Source organism: Alternaria ethzedia (genome assembly GCF_023757985.1).
Source record: "Alternaria ethzedia strain BMP 0044 chromosome Unknown scaffold_6, whole genome shotgun sequence".
Taxonomy (NCBI): domain Eukaryota; kingdom Fungi; phylum Ascomycota; class Dothideomycetes; order Pleosporales; family Pleosporaceae; genus Alternaria; species Alternaria ethzedia.
Genome location: NW_026056199.1, coordinates 109878 through 131685, shown reverse-complemented (window position 1 = coordinate 131685; position 21808 = coordinate 109878). Strand labels below are relative to the sequence as shown.

Genomic DNA, 21808 nt, shown 5'->3' with positions numbered 1-21808 from the left:
ACTTTCAATAAGTGAGGCGGCCGTGATGCGCTCCCCGGTGCTGCAGCCAATCACGGGTGGCTGCACGCGGTCTCGGCGTGCTGGGCCTGCACATCTGCTGCATTCTGCTCCCTCACGACATCGTCGGATACCGTGTCTGGCGAGCGAGACAGCGCTACTGCGGCTCCGCGTTTACCGTCTGAGGTCTGCTAATTGCTGTCGCTGCTGACTAGCGGTGTGCAGTCGCCGCTGGGATGACACGCGTTGCAGCTTCACGCCCACCAGACACGCCCGAGGTCCCCTACGGAACGCCCTAACGCCGTCGGTCGTTCTGTGGCGATCGCCTCCCACGTCCCAAAGTATTGGATTGCACATTTAAGATATGGTCAGAGCATAATCCACGACGTAGTCACAGGTCTGTGCCCGTCTTTTAAACAAGAATGCAAGGGCACCCGCTCGCACCTAACCTCAGCCTCCGACCTTGCACAACCACCCACAACGACACAAACGTTGTTTGATTTCCGCAGCGTCACCTTGCAGCACTCGCACGCCTTACCCTACTACTCCATCCAGTAGTACCCCTTCCTGTCTGTCTCTCTGTTTTTTTGCTCGTTCCGCGCTGTTGCACTTTGCTTTTGCAGCAAAGTGGTTTTCCTACGAAGCCGTCTCTTCACGCTTCGCATCGTCACTCTTCTGTTTTTGTCATCATCGCGAATGACCACTGTGTCCTGCTTGCTATGAGATAAGCCTCGACTGGCATACAAGAGATCCTATTGATCTGGTATCCAACGAGGGCACATGCAAAAAGGTACGACTTGCTAAGCACGATCCCGCGTCTTCGTGCTTGTCTGACTCGGGAGCTATCTCGTTCGTTCCAGCGGCCACCCGTCGCTGCGTCAAACAGCCTATGAACACGTTTCTGGCTTGTGTCTTACAAACCGCTCTGTCTTGGATAGTTTGTAAGCTAACGAGTGGTAGTTGGCGCTTGTAGCAACCCCATGCGCTTTTCTTGAGCCTTCGCTTCCCCAGGCTTCATCGTCGCCATTACGCACACTCGCGCGCTCGACACCTTCCCGCTTTCAACCGCCGTCGTACACCCTACCTACGTCATCTTATGAGAACCCGGCCCACCATGCAGCAGAACTGCGGGAGCATCCGTCGGCGGAAGGAGATGCGTTCCCAGCCGTCCAAGCCTGTCAACTCAGCTTCCTCTTTCGGACCTGGATTTGCTTCACGGTCGGCCATGGATGTCGACGACAGAAGCGCTTCCACGTCATGGCACAGCTCTACGACGTGCTTGGATGGACAGATGGAAGAGTCCGCGTCAGGACCACGGCATGCGGTTGTCGAGGTTAGATCACCAGATGGAAGTCCAGCACGAACGTTATCACTTTATCACTCCACCATCCCAGAAGAGCTCGCAGGATATCTACGAGTTATGATGCCCGGAGAGACAGGAGTGGAACAGTCTGGCGAGGAGCTGGCAGAGAACTTCCTCGAAGCATTAGACCTTCCGCCAGTCACCAAGCAATCGTTGAGCGAGCTGGACATTCAGAGCATCATCACCAACATCAAGTTACGGCATGACGTCAACTTCGACAGAGACCTCAGCTTCAGACCGAACGTCGATGGCGTCAAGGGACAAGAGAAGGAGAGAGTAGCAGACAAGTACTGGGGAGCGTTGATCGCAGAACTGGTGCTATACAACCGCATGTTCCACGGCACGCCACCATTATCACCGATTCAAGTCGAAGCTTTCACACCTTACGCTCAACGGCGGATACCGATATTGTTCCAGAACGTCCGCGATGTTCTCAAGAGCCTGGTACCCGATCGCGACCATTCCAGAGTGGACGAGCATCTCGACGTTCCCATGCTGATGCAAGCTATCGAACGAGGAGTTTGTGATCTGGGGCGGTTGTCGGAGTGGATGGCGCAACTACTCAAGGAGCACTGCGCGCCGATGCGCGACATCCTAGTCGACGAGATGGTCACTTGCACGAGACTGGGCGAGGCGGACCGCAACCTCGAAAAGATCGTAGAAGGTCTGAGGAAGCTGTTCGGCATTCTGGAGGCCATGAAACTCGTAAGTCGTGACATCCTATCGATATGTGCTTAAACTAATTCGGTCTAGGACGTCGCGAACCACCAGATCCGGAATCTGAAGACCCTTTTGATCGAGGACAGCGTCAACTTTGAGAAGCACTACCATCTCGACAGACTTGTCCACGGCAGGGCAAGGGTCAACATTAACACGGCACAAACCTGGTTCACAGACGCCGTTGATGAGTTCGGCCCCCAGTGCTCGCCACGACCCCGAGCTGGCCCATGTTTCGAGCTAGAGGTCTTCACTCGTGCAGTCACTGCGATCACATTCGGCCGGGACGGACGGAGCGACTTCCCCGATACTTTCTTCCTAGACCACGATCGCCTAGCATCGCTCAAGGCTGAGGTTGACGATCTCGTAATGTTTGAGGTATGCATGGAGATGTACACACATCTCGCCCGACAACTCGGCTACCAAGGTTCCATGACGCTGGCTATCGGTCAACAACTCCGCACCGCCCTCTCCGCCATCATGGGCGAAGCCGTAGGCCACGGCCCCCAACAATGGATGCTCAACTCGGAAGCCCTCTCCCTAGAAATCCTCCGCCAGGCCTCGCACCTCGCCGGCCAAACCCCCTCCTGCAGTTTCGACCACATGGCCGAAGCCAACCAACACCTCCGCACTCTATTCGTGCGCAGATCTTCCTGGCACGCATCCCGCCTCGAAGCGTCGCTCCTCCCCCAGATCCTCGCCAACGTCGACCGCCACAGCACATCCTCGCCCATCGAACTCTTCAACGCCCTCGTCTCCATATCTCCTTCCATGCCGCCTCTCCCATCATTGTCTCGACCTAACATCGCCGATACGTTTGCTTTTGCGCATTTACATCCTGAGACGGCGAAATTGACTGATCTCGCCAACCGGGTTACACATATTATACTGCTTCACTGGCGCATTTGGGGACCTATTGCTTATGTTCAGGAAGACGGGTCGCAGCGCTCGGCTTCTACTGATGCGAGTGCGATGTCGAATCAGGTTTCGCAGACACAATCGCAGTCGCGACAAGTGGCTTCGAATGCTGAGAAAGATGCTTCTGTTCCTACGAGTATGCGGACGGGTGAGAAGCTGGATAAGGGGCAGGAGGCGCATGGCTGTCATCAGTCGCTTCCGCAATAACACCCCGCATCAACACGTACAACATGCCCTCTTCCTTGTTCTTTCTATCATCGGGTTTCCTGGCGTTCAAAAGGCTTCATCTGAACGACAATCTACATTCGGCGTAACTGGATATTCTTTGCTCTTTTCACGATACCACTTTATGCTCACGGCGCTGCGGCAACACTATACGTTGTAATAGAATGTTCACAAGAAAGTTCTGAAGTCTGGTTGGTTTTTGTTATACTTTGCGATGGGATAACAAGTAGGATGTAGCATTAGTGGAGTATGATTGAAGAGAGATTGTCAATGAACGTTATATTTGTATGTTGTTGTTCCTGTTGGTTTGGTGCTGTGATGTGGTGGTTGGGCTTGGAGTATGCTATCGACTGGTGGTGGCAATCTACGACACAGATACTACACTATGGTACTACCGACTTCATGCATTTAGGTACCATCGACTTTTAATGCTGGTCACCGTGAAAGCCAATATCTAGCAGAGATGACTTTGTCGTTAGCGCTGGTGTGAGCGGTTCAGGATATGCTTCGTACACTGATACCTGGGTAGATATGACCCTATTCTTATCATGGACTGATGTTCATCTACTGGTGATGCGTCATCGGCTTTGTCGCTTCTTTCCGCAGTGGTGAGAGGCACCTGCTACGTTCGTGGTGGTTAGCGTCGAGCTAGTACCAAAGGAGTGTTTGATGGTCACTTTGTTTACTCCTCTCACTTCCTGTCTCACACCACGCAGTCGACTCATATCATTTCACGCAGACGAACCACCGCACTCTCACGACAGGCGGTCTCTTCAAGGACAACATGGCCGCCGATATCGAGGACAACGCAAGCCAATCTGCGCCCCGAGACGTCGACGAGATGTAAGTTGCAAAGGCCTGTGTATGTTTCTTCACTGACTATGTTAGCACGCGCGAAAATCAGTTTAACTCGCCTCTCTTGCGTCTTCCGGGAGAGATTCGCAATCGTATCTACGAGTATGTCTTCTTCGGTTCGGAAATGGTGTTAAAAGATCCATACCGTAGCTATCCGGTGCCCCACTGTAACAAGAAGCCAATCCACGTACTCGCGACCTGTCAGCAGATTCGCCACGAAGCTACGACCATCTTCTGGGACGAATGCACTATCGACGCTAGATTTGTGTATTCCCACCGGGAACTCGAATCTGCTATGGGATCGTCGAACTGCGCTCGCATCACGTCCCTCGTTGTCGATCAAGATATATTGATGGGCCCAAAGGGGTACGGCTCCCCCGAGCCCATCGCCGCAAACCCGCTGGCGAATTTTCCGCTGTTAAGGAAAGTCTGTGTGGAGGATTACTACTTCGATTTAGAAGAGGAGGCTGTAATGCGCTGTATTCGCGCCAAGGGCGTTGAGGTGGAGTTCAGAGAGCGAGATTGGACTGAAACCGATGAATGGGTGAGTGATTACTTATGACGTGGTATGATGGATGCGCTCCTGTTCACATATCCTAAAAGCAAGCGGTTGAATCCCGTTCGAGACTAGAGATACTCAGAGGTATCACTACACGTATGACAAGGAAGAAGATGAGGACAAATACGCGCGCAAGTAGTTGATCGCGGGACAATCTACAACTATGACCTTATGACTGGCTATGACTGACTGTCTTACATGCCGTGAATACAAGTAGTGACTCTAGGTGTATAGACTTGCACTCTCGCGTCTAGCATGTCTACGTTGCCAGAGAATCATCGAAACATTGGTTTTATACTAATGTGGACGGTAGCGCATCTGCTCGGTTTCTTCCGTCGATGAAGTGGACCTCCATCGCAGCAACTCCTCGCCCCGAACCCACGATCTGACCCAGCGCCAAAAATACGGACCTTGTCCTCGGTTCACCTGCTCTTCGACCTCTCGATTCGACCTGGAAAGTCAGGTTCCCGTCTCGAGACACGACTAGCGGTCACTAGCCACCATCTAGACCCGGCATCCTGATCGCCGGCGCGGGAGATCGCTCCGCTAGTTTTTCGGTACCATCACCATGGCGTCGCTGTATGGATACAAAACGTGTCAGATTACTTACATAGCACGCATAGCTCTCCTTTCTAGCAGGATTTTCTTCGTCTTGCACCGAGCGGCTGCATGTTTCCTTCCGCTACACGTGGGCACGGTGCGAAGATGACGCACCAGACCCTGCAGCGAGTCGAGTTCGCGGCTGTCACAACCGGTTCCGGGCAGGGAAATGTGAGGATGGTAACGGCGCGAAAGAGGAACGGGTGCATCAGACTGAGTCGAAGGTCTTGGTGGTTATTTGTTATGATCCACTTCAACTGGGTAGGAGCTGGTGCGGTCAATGTCGGCGGAGTCGTATAAAGTAATAGCAGGTTCCTCGAGATGCAGGCACACACTCTGTCTGGGGCTTTGCTGATCATATTCGTCTTGACTCCACAATGGCGGCGCCCATGAACGATGTCGATCCTTCTGCGAGGCTGATTGCACCAGATGGTCTACCGCTTGCTATCATCGTCATCTCGTCCATCTTCTTCGCTCTTTCTATTGTCACCGTAGCGTTGCGAACTTATATCCGAATCAAGAAAAGGATATTCGGCTTGGAAGATGCGTTCATGGTTGTTGGCACGGTACGTTATCACTACTGGAATTTGACCAGTGCTGAACTAACGTATCCTCAAAGATTGCGTACATTCCTGTTACTGGGCTAGCCATCTATGGCTGCCTCGCTGGCCTAGGAAGAATGAACGAGGATCTCAATGCATGGCAGCAGTCGGAAGCCATCAAGTACTACCTCATCTGGATCTTGGTATACGTTGTCGCACTCGCCACTGTCAAGTCCTCGGTGTGCATCACGATCAGGCGAATTGCATCGATCAAGAAGCCTATGAGAATCACCGTCTGGGTGCTGCTAGCCGTCACATGGGCGTCTTTCCTCGTTACTTTTGTTGGAACGTTAGCTTACTGCCAGCCGGTGCGCGCTTTGTGTGAGTATCCCCGGTTTGCAATCTACAGGTTGGACACGACTAATCGATATCGACAGGGACTCCGGCGTTGATCATGAGTGGCGACGGAGAATGTGCTTCCGCGGAGACGTTCCTCATCATTGCGCACACTGCGACTGTATCAACCATCTTGACCGACATGGCCCTGGTTGTTGTCCCGGCTATCATTCTATGGAATACGCAGATGAAGAGACAATCGAAGCTCCAAGCATTCGGACTGCTATCGTTCGCCTCACTGTAAGTCCTCGGCCACCAAAGCAGCACGAACAATCACTAACAACACCAGCGCGTCAATCATCACAATGATCCGCATCCCCTTCGTCAACAAGTTCGAGTCCCAGACCAACCTCCCTTTCTGGGTCGCCCACATCGTCCTCTGCTCGAACGTCGAAACAGGCATCGGATGCTTCGCTTCCTCCCTCCCAGCCCTGCGCCACTACTTCCAGAACGACCGCGATAACAGCACCGACCCGAATAGCAAGCACCGCGTCGCAACAACTATCACTGCAGGTGGCCGCTCACGCCGGCAACGGGGGGGAGACAGCTACCACGGCCCCTCGGATCATGGCTTCAGCTTGTCTGCTGTGCATCACGGGCGCGACCAGGATGCCTGGGAGAGGATACACGATGGCGCTTCGGATAAGAGCACGGCGCCGATGAACGATAAGAGGATTTATCATGATAGGACGTACACTGTTGATGTTGAGTCTGCTTGATTGAAAGTACTTTTAGCTTTTGAGGGTAAAGTCAGCCCTTGATTGCGCACCATAATAACTAGAATGAGCCTGGTGGATGTCTTCTCTGCGATCCCATGCTCAGTCATCTCATACATGGCGTTCACCGTCGGTGTACACAAGTTCAGCGTCTTTGCCAAAAGTGACCTTCACTACCTTGGTGGAACACTTGAGCCACTCAAATGCTATGATAACCTTCTGTACCCTAGTAAACGCCCCTGGGTGACCACGCGAGCCTTGTCGAAGATCACAAGCAACGCCATAACTGGGATCGACGACCTCTATCTGATCGCGCATGCCCTTACTCGTATCGTATAAGAGAGAGTCTAGACCGCCGTATAGCAGGTGAAAGACGGTGTTTTGCCAGAAGTAAGGAAGGGCTTCGTGGCGGCACTGAGTGCAGCTCTGCGCTAAGTTCATTGGGTGAGACGAGCAATTGGTGAGGCCGCGGCGGTTCATAGTGAGACATATGTGGTTGTCATCGAAGACGTAAAGGTATATCTTGTTTCGCAGCTCGGCGGGGAGGCGCAGAAGAGGTGAGTTGCGCTGGTTCGCAGCGGTGCTTTCGCAGTGTTAGTTCGCAATCGACACTTCACTGTCGCTGTTTCTTACATGCTGTCAAGATCCATTTTCACTCGACGGATTTGTGCTTGCGCAGTGATGGGGTCAGTCAGAGAGTTTGTTTGTTGTGACTGAACATGAAAAAAGATTGAGGTTGTCAAGTGCGTGTGACCAGGTGGTTGTTGTGGTACAAGCTCGCGCTAGCGCACGTGGCTATCTCGCTTGCCCTCCGCATTCACTCCGCTATTTTCACCCCTCTAAGACGTATATGTCAAGGAAGTGACATCTGTACCCACTTATTCAAGAAAGCGAAGGCGACATGTACCACATCCACGCCCTTGAGACTACTTCGTCAGATCGAAGGTGACATCCAAATCACGACCCATCAACTTCTTGATCCCTCTCACCACTTCGTTTTGCCAGAGCGGATGCATCGTAACTCCAAAAATTTCCCAGTACTTCAGTCCTGGTAGATAGCTTGCAAATATGCGGTAATCCGTGTAACCATCGTTAAACACATCCAAGAGAATTCTCCACGCCAATACTTCTGTTGATCCGCGGCTTGTACAGACTGATTTCACTCTCCGGAGTAATTCTGGCTTTGCTCTAGCCATCATGTGATTCATCTGCTTCATCAGTTTCAGATTGTGTATGTCCGCAAAGTCGAAGAATGAAAGGTCGATGTGAGAGTAGTAGATTGGCGCCGTCTCGTGCCCAACTTGCTTGCATGTCGTAAGCAGGGCAATCCGGGTAGTGTTTTTGCCATAGAAGACGAAATCGTATATGCGATTTCGTATCTCGCCCGGTAGCCGAAGGAGAGGAGACCTGAGCTGATTGGCGGCAGTGCTAGCAGTTCCGTCAGTGATTTTTCTTGCACGTAGTTGCGGAGTATCGCTTACATGGCTTCGCGCTCCATTGTTCTTGGTGGCTGAGTATAGTAAGTGCGAGTGCTGTAAGCAATGGGACAGGGAAATTGGTGGTGAGTAGGAATAGAAAGGTCTTCAACACGCTAGAGCGGACAAGGCACCACATACGCGCTTGGACCAGCTGATCGGGTGAAGGTGAGTGAGAGAGCAGTCACCTCGCGCTAAGCTATTGGATCGTGATAGAATATGTCGTATACCTCCGCGTATCACTCAAATTCTTCAATCTTACACTTCACACACCCACGTCTCCATCTCAGTATGTCGATTCCTGCCACCAAACAACTTCTAGCTCATGATCATTGAATGGCTCTCGTATAGCCAGGAACACGTCCCTCGAATCTACCTCGTGGTACTGGGGCGTAATCGACACCTTCCTAAGCCCCTTGAACGAATGAAACATAGCATTGCGCTGCGACCCCAAATCCGCAAGTCCGAAAGATCTGTTGTTCATCAACACCAACGTCCAAGCCGTTCTCCAAGGGATGATGATATGCACTATGGCTTCATGACCAGAGAGAGTAGCCAGCCTTTTCATGTCCGCAACTTCGTCTACTGATATGTTGGATTTGGAATAGAGAAATGGTGTGGCTTCGGCCCGGATTTGGCGACAGATCCCAAGGACATGGATACACTGACCGATGGTGGGTTGATGTGGATGGATGCTTAGTAGATGTCGCCGGACGACTATTATGTCGTTGATGCCAAAGATGTACGCGTAAACGGCGTTTCTTAGTTCCCCAGGTAGACGCAAAAATGGTTAGCGCTGTTGGTTTATCGTTATATTCTCTATAATATAGTGTCCGCGTCTGTAACTTTAAGCAATTGTAGTTTAAAGCAAATAAGGTTAGAATAGGCTAGATTATACGCCCTAGTAGTAGTAGTAGTAGTAGTAGTAGTAGTAGTAGTAGTAGTAGTAGTAGTAGTAGTAGTAGTAGTAGTAGTAGTATTAGTAGTAGTAGTAGTAGTAGTAGTAGTAGTAGTAGTAGTAGTAGTAGTAGTAGTAGTAGTAGTAGTAGTAGTAGTAGTAGTAGTAGTAGTAGTATTTTAAAGTAACTAGAGTAGGTAGTTGTATATCTTGTAGGTAGAGAGAACTACTTAAAACTAAGAACATAGTACATATACTTTCCCGAAGTGATAGGTACCCATGGAATGAGCTCAAGAGTGAGCGAGCAGTGTCGGACTTTGCTACCATCCCATCAAGATATCTTCAAAGTATTTTCTACTTCACCGTATGTAGCCATTCCATCAAGATTTCTTCAAGGCATTCTTCACTTCACCATGTGTAGAACTACATCGCGGCGATTTTAGAAGGTAACAAAATGTCATATCAATTAATAGAGAGATACCAGAGCCGTCACTTCGGCTACAGAATAGTCCAAGAAGTCAAGTGAAAAAGGAGAGAGCAAGCTGTGCCCACATAGTCCGTCCCACCCGTGGGACTCAAACCCCGATGACTTGCATCGACCCCAAAACTGCTGTGCCAGCCAACAAAGAGAAAGTTAATTTGTTCATTACGTCGTCCTGCCGCGATATGTTATATCTGCTCCCGCCGTACAAAGTTGATGAGTGCATAAGCTCCACTCGCTACCGCTGCGCCCAGCATTGGTCCCAGCCAGTATATCCAGTGGTAGCTAGTAAAACCAACGACGACCGCGGGACCAAAACTGCGTGCTGGGTTCAGGCTGCCACCGGTGAAGTAGACACTGCATATCTCGGCGATGAATAGCGACATTCCAATGTACATTGGTTTCGCTGACCCGGCTTCCAGCATGAGGATACTGAGGACCAATTGCGCGGTGACGAAAGCTTCCAGGAAAAGACCTCGTGTTACGGAGATCGATGCGTCAAGCTTGGTGTCGATGGTGAGTTCGCCAGGCAAAAGACCAGAGACGAAGCCTGCTGCGGCTATCGCAGCGATCATTTGCGCTATGATGGTTTGGAGTGCGCGGTGCCAGTGGATCTTTCGTGTGAGCCATAAGGCGGCGGTAACCTGTGGAGAAGTAGGTTAGCTTCTGTTACACTGCATGTGTATGATGGCTGTATGTGTTCCCGATATCGCATATGGTGCTACCCAAGTGCCGGGGTCATACGAACACAGGCTGCGTGGTTAAACTTACTGCTGGGTTGAATTTACCGCCACTGATGTCGGCGAAGATGGCGACGTTGATGGCGAGAGATATACCGAAGGCGAAGGCGATGTACAGGAGCTTTCCCACATCCGGTATGGGATTCGAGCTTGCGGTCAAGTCATTGGTGCCGGCAGCGTTGAGTGCGATCTGAGTACCAGTGAAGGCCAAAGAAAGGAACATGAAGGTGCCAATAAGCTCTCCCAAGAAGGCTGTGGCCTCAGTCCGTAGGAAGTGATGCTTTCTTCGGTCTTCCGAGGGAGGTGCTGTGGAGGGCTCATGGAAAGGCAGACCGGAGTCTTTCTCTTTGTCGTGGTCGAACATGGCGTATGGGTGACTAACAGAAGTGATAGAAGAGAAGGGCCTCAAAGGAATGGGAGGTGAAAGCACAATGGCAAGAGATGATCTCTGTTTGTAGGAAACGACGTGCTTTTCGAAAGCCATTATATCTGATCACTGAAATGGGAGGAGTAAGGTGGGCACTCCCGATTTTCATATTCGCCTGTGCGACCCGTGCTCCCGTGCCCACCTGAGAGAGATCATGGTTCCGTCCTCCTGGGCTGAACGTTGTCTGCTTGGATCCGCACGAGCCTGTTGTTGGAGTTGGGATCCATGCACCGCGCCAGGCCAGGAAGCGCTGATGCATTAGCGGGATGTGCGTTCCGACTGGTGTGCCGGTTGTAGCGAGATTGAAGAGTCAAAGCACGATGGAGCTAGAACCGAGAAACATCACGAGGGTCGTCTGACTACGCGCCACAGCAACTCAAAAGTGATGAGGGTTGTCTTCGTCGTCAAGATGGTTCATCTTTTCCGAGCGCTAATGGACTCGACGTGGTGCAGCAGTAGGCAATGTGTCGTCTATTGGGAGCCATCTATGACACAGGAATGCCATCTCACCACGCGTCAATAGCCTCACTGTTGGTTTGAGAAGAATGAATGCGATTCCTGCGAAGATGATGTGCATTGAAGTTCGAGCGTTGCCAAGCGTGGAGCCAGTAGTCAGGCACGGCCAATGTTTTGACAGGTCGTTCGAAACGTTGGTCGCTCCATAGTACTATCCAGACGCGTGCTTCGCCCCCTAGTGGCGGCTTCAGGAGAAGATATTAATCAATGTCAAAGCGATAGTTGCGCAAAGATGCTTGTCAAAATTCCAGTGTTGGGTGCACAAGCGTGGAGGTGGATGGTGCAGTGCGCAGGTATGACGAAGAATTCGCCGCGAAACACGAAGCTTCAGTCCGCGGAGGTCGTATACAGGTTGCTCCTGTGGACGCACTTGAAGGCGACGCGTGGCAAGTGATGCCGGGATCCTGGGAGAGATTGCAACACTGCCTCCCTCCATGAAGGTGTAGAGCTGTTGATGCGCTGCTATCGCGTCGATCGCCTGCCTGAATTCAGTTGTTGGAACCGCAAAACTATGTACCACCGACCTATTTCCACATGTGTAATCCAGTTGCGTTGGTGTGCGACGTGCCTCAGGCCAATCCTGGTCTTACGAAAGTTTGGTTCCGGTGCACAGGACTGGCGTTGTACGCTTAGGCTGATCACCCGCCCACAGCCAAACGTAAAATGACATTCCCTGGGTGAACAGTACCTCCTTTACAGTACAGCGACTATCAACTAGTGTATAGACAAGCTGACGTTTATTGGGATTTACCCCAGGTAATTTTGATAAACCGCCGGCATTCAATAGTGAGAAAGCTCTTTCATATCGTGCGTTTGCGCTACCAGAGGTCGTCTGAGCGCGTGCAGGAAGTCTGTAGATTTTTGAGTTGGCCAGTTGCCGATGCAAATATTCCGATAGTAGGAGGGTCCCTGTGCTCAGTGTCGAGTTTGAAGAGAAGACTGCAGCAACCTCGAGCAGGCTGCGCATGCTTGCTAGTGGTGCCGTTATCCGTGACGATTCAGACAAAGTGTGAGCTTGTGGCGAAACGTTGACATCTCCGCCACAATGCGCATTCAATGGCCTGATGCAGAACATGCGAAGCGCTGATGGCTTTCTTAGTATCGCCCTGTCTTTGATGAGTAGTTTCAGAGTCGCTGTAACAGCCTACGATGGGCTCGGGCCGAGGTTTTAGCTCTAGCGCGCCGTTTCACTCGAAGATCGCCGAAACAGGACACACGAATGACACTTTCGAGAAGGTCATATATGGTCGATGCGATGCGATGCGATGCGAGAACTTCGTGAGCTACTTGGGGCGACCAGGCTTTCCATCTTGTCGCCTGCCGAGGATGCTATAGGCGTGCCGTCTTGATGCGAACCGCGACGTACGATTCAACAACGCCCAGATATCAGACAGTGGCCTGGAAGAAGCGCGAGCAGTATGTGATGAGCAGGCGTCGCATTCACACAGCGGCTCACTCCGGACTGACTGGTCTTAATCGCTCGTGAGGGGACATGTTACTTCAGTCGAGCGCAGCGGGACCACCGGAACCTTCTGAAAGTTCGTGTGGGCGAGAAGGGATCTCCAAGGTCGCAATGATCTTCAGAGTAAAGAGCAGGGCAGTAGAGCGACTCCCCAGGTTTGTTGACGGGTTGCTGGGTGGGAAGGTAAGGAGATGGAGGAACTTCCGAACCCTGCGCAAGCTACGGAACCTTGAGGCAGGGGCAAATTTCCACGATCGTTAGCGAGCCGCCGCCGGATATCGATTTGGGTACGTGGAGATCACGCCAAGAGCTAAAGTTGTCGGATTCGAAATAGTACCATTGCTTCTCTTCAAGCTAAAGCAGACTTCATGATTGAGTGTTGAGTTAGCTGCACCTTCACGGAGTCGCACCCTAAATGAGTGCATGCTGCCCATGCTAGTGCCGAAAGTGCACTTGTTAGACGGTGTCTACTGAACGGCGTCAATTGCAAGGGACGATCGGTTGTCTTTCGCTGTCGACTGAAAGATCTTTGTTCTTTGCGGGTATTGTTTTGATGTTCGGCTTCGACGAGAATTGCTGCCAGGCGCCAAGACGATGTGCCAAGGCGACGCTAGTGCCTCTCGCGCCAGGGGCAGTGCGGGTCTCGCTCGGAGCTTCCATCCTCACATCCCCCACGAGCCTACAGCGCACGCGGCATCCCACGTGCATGTTCTGGACTGCGAGACTCTGCAAGATGCAGGGCTAGATCGAAAACTCACCGGCGCCCCTCAACGTCGGCAGAAGAAGTGGTATGTTTCTCGATGTGTGGCTTGAGAACTACCAAAATTACGCGAGGTTGGGACTGAACGAGTCAAGTGGCTCGTCAGGACTTACCTTCTTGTGGTACTCAAGCAGCCTATTTCGATATGTGGCACGACTTTGCTCGATTCACTCAGCTACGCCTCGAGAAAGCCATGATGTTTGTATGCTTCAGCTGCGGCGACTCCGTCCTGCATGGCGTAAATCTGTTTGGTTCGTAGTCAGGACGAACTCTTGCAAGGCCTCATCATGAACATATAAAGATCCGTAAAGGCACAGGAAGTATAGCCAGCAGCAACAGCAGCCTCTTCACTCATTCACTCACCCGCTCAGTCACTCTTTACGCTCGAGCAACCCACTATCTTTAATAATGAGGTATTCATACGTTTTCTCTGCCGTTGCGGCCTTCACCGTGGTCGGAGCTCAAGACATCGACTTCGCAGGAGTTGATGCTACGCCTGGTATGTTCTCTTCCGAGGAAATGCTGGTACCACACTAACTAGAGATAGACCCAGTCATCAACATCATTCCCGGCTTGAAGGAACAAGCAGTTCCTTTTGAAGTAACTGAGGCTATTGCGGATGTCGTCTCCGAGGTCGTCGCTGATCCGCTCGATGTCAAGCCTGTGTCTGAGCCTTCGGCCGTACCGGAGGTCAAGAAGCATCTGAGGCGTGGGGCCTGCGACCCTGAGCCCAGCAACCCCAACACTTACGGCTTCGACCTGTCGTCTGCTAGCAAGTTCCGCGCCGACTCCAAAATTGCCTCTGTAGCGAAGGGTGCTTCCACCCCCTCTGGATACTTCAACACCTTCACCAATTTACAGGGTGCCAGCAGTGCCTACGGATACCTTGGCTACAAGGTAGTCGAGACCTACGACCCCTCTCACTGCGCATCTGAGTGTAACTCCAAGGATGGATGTCTCGGCTTCAACATCTATGTTGAGCGCGACCCTTCGGCAAACCCAGGACCTGAATGCCGAGACCCTGAAGCTGTTGCCAACATCAAGTGCTCGTTCTGGGGCGGACCAGTCTACACCGACACTGCCAACAACAACGGACAGTGGCGAGAACAGTTTGAAGTCGCCATCGCTGGAAGCAACGGCTACTCGTCTCTCACGACACAGTCTGCTGAGGGCTACAAGCAGGTCGAGCTCAAGAACAGTGCAATCAACTCGCCTCTTGACTGCAACAAGCAAGGCTCCTACATGGGCTACAAGCTCTTCGTCCAGCCCGCATTCGATGCCAAGCTCTGTGCAGCTGCCTGTCAAGAGCAGAACAAGTGGGCGACTGAACACTCACCTGCCGATGGCAAGCCGCAGTTGTGCCGCTACTTCAACACCTACATTCTGCTCAAGAACGGTGTCTCGCAGGGTCAATACTGCTCCATGTACACTCAGGAGTGGGATGCTTCCTTCGCGACGAACGATGGCCAATACCGCGGTGACGATCACTACACCATTCAGTACAGCTTTGGCTTCACTGATGAGAGCGATAATGGCGTACCTGTCTGCCCCAGCGACATCTCTTACCTCAAGTCAAGCGGCGATGAGTTCTGCAGCAGCTACATTGGCTACACTCAGCCGACTGCGACTGCAACCGCTACCGCTACTATTACACCAGCACCCCAGACCGCTACAATCACAAGGACAGTGACAAGCACCTCCACCTCTGGAATTGCGATCGTCACGGCAGCCAAGTTCAACGGAAGACACGCCAGACGCGCGGATAACAGCACCGAAGTGACCAACGACGTCGTTGTCGACCCTTACGAGATCGCAATCGTAGCCGTCAAGACTCTCTCGCACGAGGACGACCCAAGCATCCCAAAGCTCAACGATACCATGGCAGCAGAGCTCAACAGGGCCGTTGAGAAGCGTGACCTCGTAACACCGGCTTCTATCGCAGCTTGGCCCACCAGCAAGATCTCAGCAGCTTGCTCTCAGGTCGCCACCGGCACCGTCACGACCACTCAAACCATTACTAATACTGCCGCGACCTCATTTGCGACCGAGACAAAGGACTTCCAGACCGTCGTTGTCGTCCAAAGCACCTGCAACGTTCCCGCACCCAGACCAACAGCCCCTTCTTACACTAGGATCGCTGGTGGCGACCCATCAGAGGGCGTGCCCATGGTACCCGGCCCCGCAGACCGCCCCTACTTCAACGAATACTTCACCCTCAACCTGCCTTTCGCTGTCAAGATCTTCCAAACCTCATCCACGCAGATCGGCATCACTACCGGGGGTGTCATCACAGTGGGAGATTACGTGTTCAATGCTTTCGCGGAGCAATTCTACATCTACGGAGGCTGGAGACACGGTATGTTCTACCGTGTTGATGGCGATATTGGCGCTCGCAAGATCCACTTCTCCTGGTTTGCGGGTACTATTATGTGGGGTCATGAGCGCTTCCACGTTACGGCCATGTTCGACGAGGCTAAGCCTGGTGTTCTCACCACTAAGGTCTTCGACACTGTAGGCCAAATTGATAACAGACGCACCATCTCTGTTGAGGGTGCCGGCAAGAACGTCGTCTTCGCTCAGTGGGGATCCACCAACGTCCACGAAGGCCAGGAAATTACTTTCGATACTACCGGTGCTGGAAGTGTCTCTGCCAAGGACTTCGATCGCATCGACTGCTGTACGAAGACAGGCTGGGAGTGGCATGTATGCTCTGAGGTCTAACCAACTTACCTCAAACGTTGACAGCTCCTTCGAGCTTCATCTTCCCTTTTCAACATCCTATCACACACTGAAACACAGTATCTCATACATAATCTAGCAATCTAATGTAATGTAATCACATTTCGAGCGTTTCTGCACTACATTCGTCATCGTGAATCTCCCAACTTGCGCCCTCAAAGCGAATGCCATCTCACATTATCTTCAGCATCTCGGTCTCAAACTTCTCCCCCTCGCCATCCATAACTCCATGCAGATACGAATCACCGATGAGAACGTACCCCTCACCACGTCTTCTCAACGCATACGGAACTCTGCACCCTGCGAAGAAACCAACACTATCCCCTACCCTGGCTGCAACCGGCACCAACCCAATCAACCCCTGTTCGGTGATGGCAAACTGTCGCCCCCACATCCATGCCATATGGCAAGTCTGAAAGTCTCTTTGCTTGATATGCAGATGGTCTTGCCAGGATTCCCAGGCCTTACTCCAAGCAACGTTGAAACAAATAGCAAAGAGAGGAACAGCGAACGGTAAAGCGTATCGCAAGAACCAATTCCTGCCCCGGAAGTAGTATGCCATGGTTGGAGATGACGCTGTAGCGACGCCAAGGATCCAGCGCTTAATCCTAACGAACTCGGGGCTCGCTTCTAGAATGATGAGATTGGTGAGAAACGCATGATAGCTGCTTCCATCAGTGGGAGTCTTGAGTCCGTACGTGGATGTGCGATTGCAGCATAGGGTTCGCCAGAACGCATCGTTATGGGACTCGCCAGTAGGTCGGTACATGCTGTCGGCATCAGTGGTGTCTGTTCGTTGCGTTTCTAGTATTGCATCCACGCGCAGGAGCCAGTCGCGATAAGCAGATATGTTTTGTAGGTCGTAGGTTCCGACTGGTTGTGACCCGCCTTCGCGCAAGAACGTCGGAAACGGAGCCGTGTGAGCGATCGTATCGAAAACAGTACCGCGAATACGGAGACACTAGTGAACTGCTTAGTACATAGACAAGCTTGCTTTTGGAGTGCAGCTTACCTCCGGCCCATACTCCTCAGGAAAGCGAAGCTCTGGCTTGCGTTGAATGTGTGGCTCTTTAGAGGGGTATCCACCCATAACAGGCGTGTACGAGCCCTCGAAGTTCTGCGGCTTGAAAACATCTACCACCCAGCTTGGCTCTGCGATTTCGTCGTCCTCTTCACGTGTAATCAATGACAACACATCTAATACATTACCCCAGGTAGGCTTGATCCTGCCTTCCAGAAGCATGAGGTTCAGGTCCCTCATCAGGTCTTCGTAACTTTTGGAGTAGTCCACAAAGCTCTGATTGATGTCGCTTGTGAGGCCAACAAGCGCAAAGACCTTGTCTCGCCGATCCGTCGCATCGAACCAGCGGGTTCTTATGAGAAGCTTCAGGGTACCAATCTCCGCCTTGTCTCGTGCCTTTTTGATCGAGAATAGCACACTCGCGCATAGCAGCTTAAAACTCGCTGACCGGCGCACGTGGACGTCCTCGATGGCCCTTACAGCAGCTAGGGTTTTGTGAACACAATTTGTCATGTCTGACCATCGCGCGATCGCTTCAAGGACTGGAAAATCTTCATTTGCCGTAGTTGGCCCACACCAGATTGACACCTGGCGTGCGAGCAAAACCTCTTGAATACTGCCGAGATGTCAATATGGACTTAATATCATACACAGGTTCCAAAAAGCTTATGTGATACGTACATCCACATACGACTAAACCATGGCCGTAGGAGAAATGCAGCCAATGCATCAAAATGCTCCTGTGTCACTTTAGATAACGATGCATCCCAGTGAAAGGCGACTTCTTCAGCCGACAGATCCAGAGTGTTTTCAGGGTTTGCGCAATGCGCATGGACAGCTTTCAGCAAATTCAGTGCCAGCTCATCTGTCGCTGCTGCGTCTCCCAACCACACGACCACGCATTCTGCTTCAGTGTAAATGTTGTCCATCATGCGGACCTGAGACGTCCGTTCTGAGATGTTGGACTGGTCAATGCATATTGCATCAACCCAAAGAGGTGCTTGAGTTCTCCTGCGGCGGTACTCATGTAAGGCGGAATGGAGGTTTGGTGTTACTGAGAGGGGATGCAACTTACAAGTTATCGAGACGGGGGAATGATTTGCCCCCCAGCAGTATGATAGAGCGTTGTAAGTGATCGGAGTCGTGTCCAGACGAGTTTCTGATAGTTTGCATCGCAGCGGGGCCGATGGCTCGTCAGGCTCTATAGTGAGCAGGCGAACGCTGCGCCCTGTGAGTTCATGTGGATAGATAAGCGGATTTGCCATAGCCAAACATTTGTAGATGCCACGCGAAAGAACTACTGTCTGGTGGGATGCGTGAATGAGAGAACAAGTTGTAACGCTGACAGGCAGAATCTGGGCGACATGGCTGGCGGCGCATCGCTCGCTCAGTCATCCAAACCTGGTGGTTCAACGCGAGGTTGCTGCAATGGCAGGACCAGTGACGAGCTGAGACCCGATTGTGCAGACGCGCGTTGCTGATCATGCCTGTAAGCCCCTTCGATCGACGTGGCGAGCTGAAGACCTCGTATGAAAACGCAGTTTGAACATTATCTCAGTAAGCCCCTCGATGTACACACCGGGGAGCTGCGTTGGTTGTTGTGGAAGAGAAAAGGTGGAGAGAGACGGCAGGAGCTCCTGTCGGATAGCGAAAGAGCCCTGGAGCGAGAGATCGCCGGCGCTAGTCTAGATCTACGCTAGCACAGCCTTGCCTAGCGTCAGACAATCAAGATTACGAGGCCTTCGTTGCGGCCCCCCTTCCATCAAAATCCTCGAAATGTGCGTACGCTATCTTATCTTGTAACGAATTTAATGATATAGAATACCATATTCGAGCCTGGAACAAGAAATCTCATACACGTGGACTTCGACATGATCAAGCAATCTTCACGACCAAAGTTTACTTACGCAAAGAACTTCAGGCTTGAGCGGAAGGTCCAGCGAAGCAACACCCTGAAACATATAGCAGATAATTAAGCAACTGCTTCGTCGCAATCAGACTACTCGGTTTTGAGGTGCTTCACTCGCACCAAACCCCCAAAACGCGTATACCATCCGCACATTGTAGGACAAATCCATTTACACCCGGCTCCATGGTATCACCCGCCACAAAGCTTGCGAAGCACCATATACTTCCCCTATCACAGTAACTCTTGTACCACGTAGCCGATTCAGCCAAGACGGCTACCGGAATTGGTACCTTGATACGTACCTATCAGCCACAGCAATGCCATGATTAGGTACAGCAAGGGGTATACGCACCAAATGCTAGTGGTCGTGTATGGTATCACCGTTTCGTGATGGGGATGATGTGTTACGCAAACTCAGGGGTTTTGTACAATGTAGTGATGACAGGTGTAGGGTACATAAAGCCGTGACTGGGCTTTAGATTTGGATGTTCCTCTCTTCTTGCTTACCTACAAACATACCGATCCCAAGATAACATAATCAAACCTGCAACAACACGAATCAAAGACTTGAAAGACCACTCGACATCATGCGCTTCTCAACCTTCATCCTCCCCGCCCTCGCCGGCTTCGCGCTCGCAGCGGAAACGTAAGTAAATCCCCATGCATACACTACCTTCTAGTCTTACGGACTGCAAAAGTACTAACATCCTACCCTCAGCAACCCCGCCGCCTCCGCATCATCCGCCCTCTCATCCGCCGCCTCATCAATGGCATCCTCCATGTCATCCGAGGCCACGAAGACGGAGGCGAAGACCACCGCTACTGAAGCGAAGTCGACTGACGCGACATCAACAGGCGCGGCTGTTGCTATCGGTGCCGGTGAGGCCGGCGGTGTTGTAGTCGCTGCTTTGGGGATTGTTGCTTTGATGCTGTAGATCAGTCCAACTATGGGTGGAGAGGGTCCAGAGGGATGTGTGGTGTCAGATGGAGAGAGTAGCGTGAGTGTACAACAGCGGAAAGACAGAAGATGTGATGAGAAGTTTGAATTAAACAATCATTGATTCATAACCGATGTCTAACCATCGTGTGCAGATATCTTACAAAACCGTCCCTGTCCCTTGCATGTGCTATCCATGACTTCATCTCCTGCAGTCATGCCCTTGTCTGCCATTACTCCTCCTCACTTATACCCCTCCCCTCATCTATAGAATAGCAATCCTCCTAACCTGCATCACCTGCGCCCTAGGAACAGTCACCTTGAGCGCACCGTCCTTGAAGCTAGCGCTGACATTACCAACATCGATGCGTTCTGGGAACCTGAAGGTGCGCTCGAAAGATCCATGGACGCGTTCTTGTTGGGGCTGCTCTTGGGGTTGTTGCTGAGGTTGCTGGACCGGTACCTCGGGTTGTGGCTGGGTTACCACAGCGGTCTCGGTGTTCTTAGGCTCTTCGACTGCCTTCTCCTTGCCCTTGGGCTCGCGGGGCTCGGTGGGAGATGATGGGCGAGATGATGGGAAGTCAGCGGCGAGGTCTTCGAAGTCGTCTTCGACGGTGGGCTGGTATGACTTATGCGATGAGGTGTCGCTGTCGGGTGTAGCGGCGCGAGTGGTAGGAGCCTCGGTCTCAGTGGTAGTCTCGACTTCTGGCTCTGACTGTGCGGCGGCAGGCTGCTCAATGCTAGCGGCAGGTGTAGCCTGGGCTTCGATCTGAGGTAGCTGTGGCTGAGATTGCGACTTCTCCGACTGCCACTGGGTGTTACCAGCAATCTTCAGTGTGTGCTCATCGATGACCTCAATGTTGATGTTGTCCTGTTCGAAGCCCTGGATGTCTCCATCCACCTGCCATCCCTGCTCGATCTGGTTGACTTGGAAGTCGGCTCGAAGTGCGCGCTTGCGCTGCAGCTGTCGCTGGCGGTAAGCTTCGCGTAGTGCCTCTCGGTGGGCCTCGATCTGCGCTTTGCGCTGAGCCTCGCGTTGTGCCTCGCGGTCGATCTCGCTCAGGAGCTCATCGACCTGGCTGAAGAAGTTGTTGTAGGGCGAGTATTGTGGGCGGCGAGGCTGAGGACGAGAGACGCGATAGCCGTGGGCGGGTCGTGATACCGGGGCGCAGAAGCCGAAGGGGTTGCACTGCTGTGCCTCGTAGGCGGGTGCCATGCGTGGAGTGAGGATAAACGCCATTGCTGGGGTACTTGGTAGAAGCGAGGCTTGTTGGTCGATGAGGAGAACAGTGTAGAGTAGTGAAGCTCAAGAGTAGCTGTAGATCGTAGATCTGTAGATGTGTTTGTCTTTCGAATTGATGATGGGCTCTTGGAGAGCAGGGAGACATGGATTTATAGCCATTGTAGAGGCGTCGTGCAGGCAGCAGCAGATCGCGTGCGCGTTGATGAGCAATGCAGATTCCGTAAGACGAGGACGATACTGGAAGAGTGTAGACGATGCGCGACGATTGGTGATGCTTCGAGGTTTGTCAGGAAGACGCGTGAAGCTTCGCGA

General features: G+C 52.1%; 6 protein-coding genes across 6 annotated transcripts; 3 read left to right on the top strand and 3 right to left on the bottom strand.

The window, feature by feature from the left end:
- Positions 1 to 1111: 1111 nt before the first annotated feature.
- On the top strand, positions 1112 to 3202 carry J4E87_003317 (uncharacterized protein; the record flags this gene model as incomplete). Its single annotated transcript, XM_049374946.1, has 2 exons — positions 1112 to 2065; positions 2114 to 3202. 2 exons carry the CDS (start codon positions 1112 to 1114, stop codon positions 3200 to 3202), a joined length of 2043 nt encoding a protein of 680 aa, XP_049234868.1.
- A 2409-nt stretch (positions 3203 to 5611) lies between these two features.
- J4E87_003316 (uncharacterized protein) lies at positions 5612 to 6891 on the top strand (the record flags this gene model as incomplete). Its single annotated transcript, XM_049374945.1, has 4 exons — positions 5612 to 5800; positions 5854 to 6157; positions 6214 to 6412; positions 6462 to 6891. 4 exons carry the CDS (start codon positions 5612 to 5614, stop codon positions 6889 to 6891), a joined length of 1122 nt encoding a protein of 373 aa, XP_049234867.1.
- A 3039-nt stretch (positions 6892 to 9930) lies between these two features.
- J4E87_003315 (uncharacterized protein) lies at positions 9931 to 10846 on the bottom strand (the record flags this gene model as incomplete). Its single annotated transcript, XM_049374944.1, has 2 exons — positions 9931 to 10386; positions 10514 to 10846. The coding sequence occupies 2 exons, from the start codon at positions 10844 to 10846 to the stop codon at positions 9931 to 9933; spliced, it is 789 nt and encodes a 262-aa protein (XP_049234866.1).
- Positions 10847 to 14055: 3209 nt separating this feature from the next.
- On the top strand, positions 14056 to 16368 carry J4E87_003314 (uncharacterized protein; the record flags this gene model as incomplete). The annotated part of the gene is made up of 2 exons (XM_049374943.1): positions 14056 to 14146; positions 14195 to 16368. The coding sequence occupies 2 exons, from the start codon at positions 14056 to 14058 to the stop codon at positions 16366 to 16368; spliced, it is 2265 nt and encodes a 754-aa protein (XP_049234865.1).
- Positions 16369 to 16558: 190 nt separating this feature from the next.
- On the bottom strand, positions 16559 to 17920 carry J4E87_003313 (uncharacterized protein; the record flags this gene model as incomplete). Its single annotated transcript, XM_049374942.1, has 2 exons — positions 16559 to 17347; positions 17399 to 17920. The coding sequence occupies 2 exons, from the start codon at positions 17918 to 17920 to the stop codon at positions 16559 to 16561; spliced, it is 1311 nt and encodes a 436-aa protein (XP_049234864.1).
- A 2598-nt stretch (positions 17921 to 20518) lies between these two features.
- J4E87_003312 (uncharacterized protein) lies at positions 20519 to 21493 on the bottom strand (the record flags this gene model as incomplete). Its single annotated transcript, XM_049374941.1, has 1 exon — positions 20519 to 21493. One exon carries the CDS (start codon positions 21491 to 21493, stop codon positions 20519 to 20521), a length of 975 nt encoding a protein of 324 aa, XP_049234863.1.
- Positions 21494 to 21808: the final 315 nt, after the last annotated feature.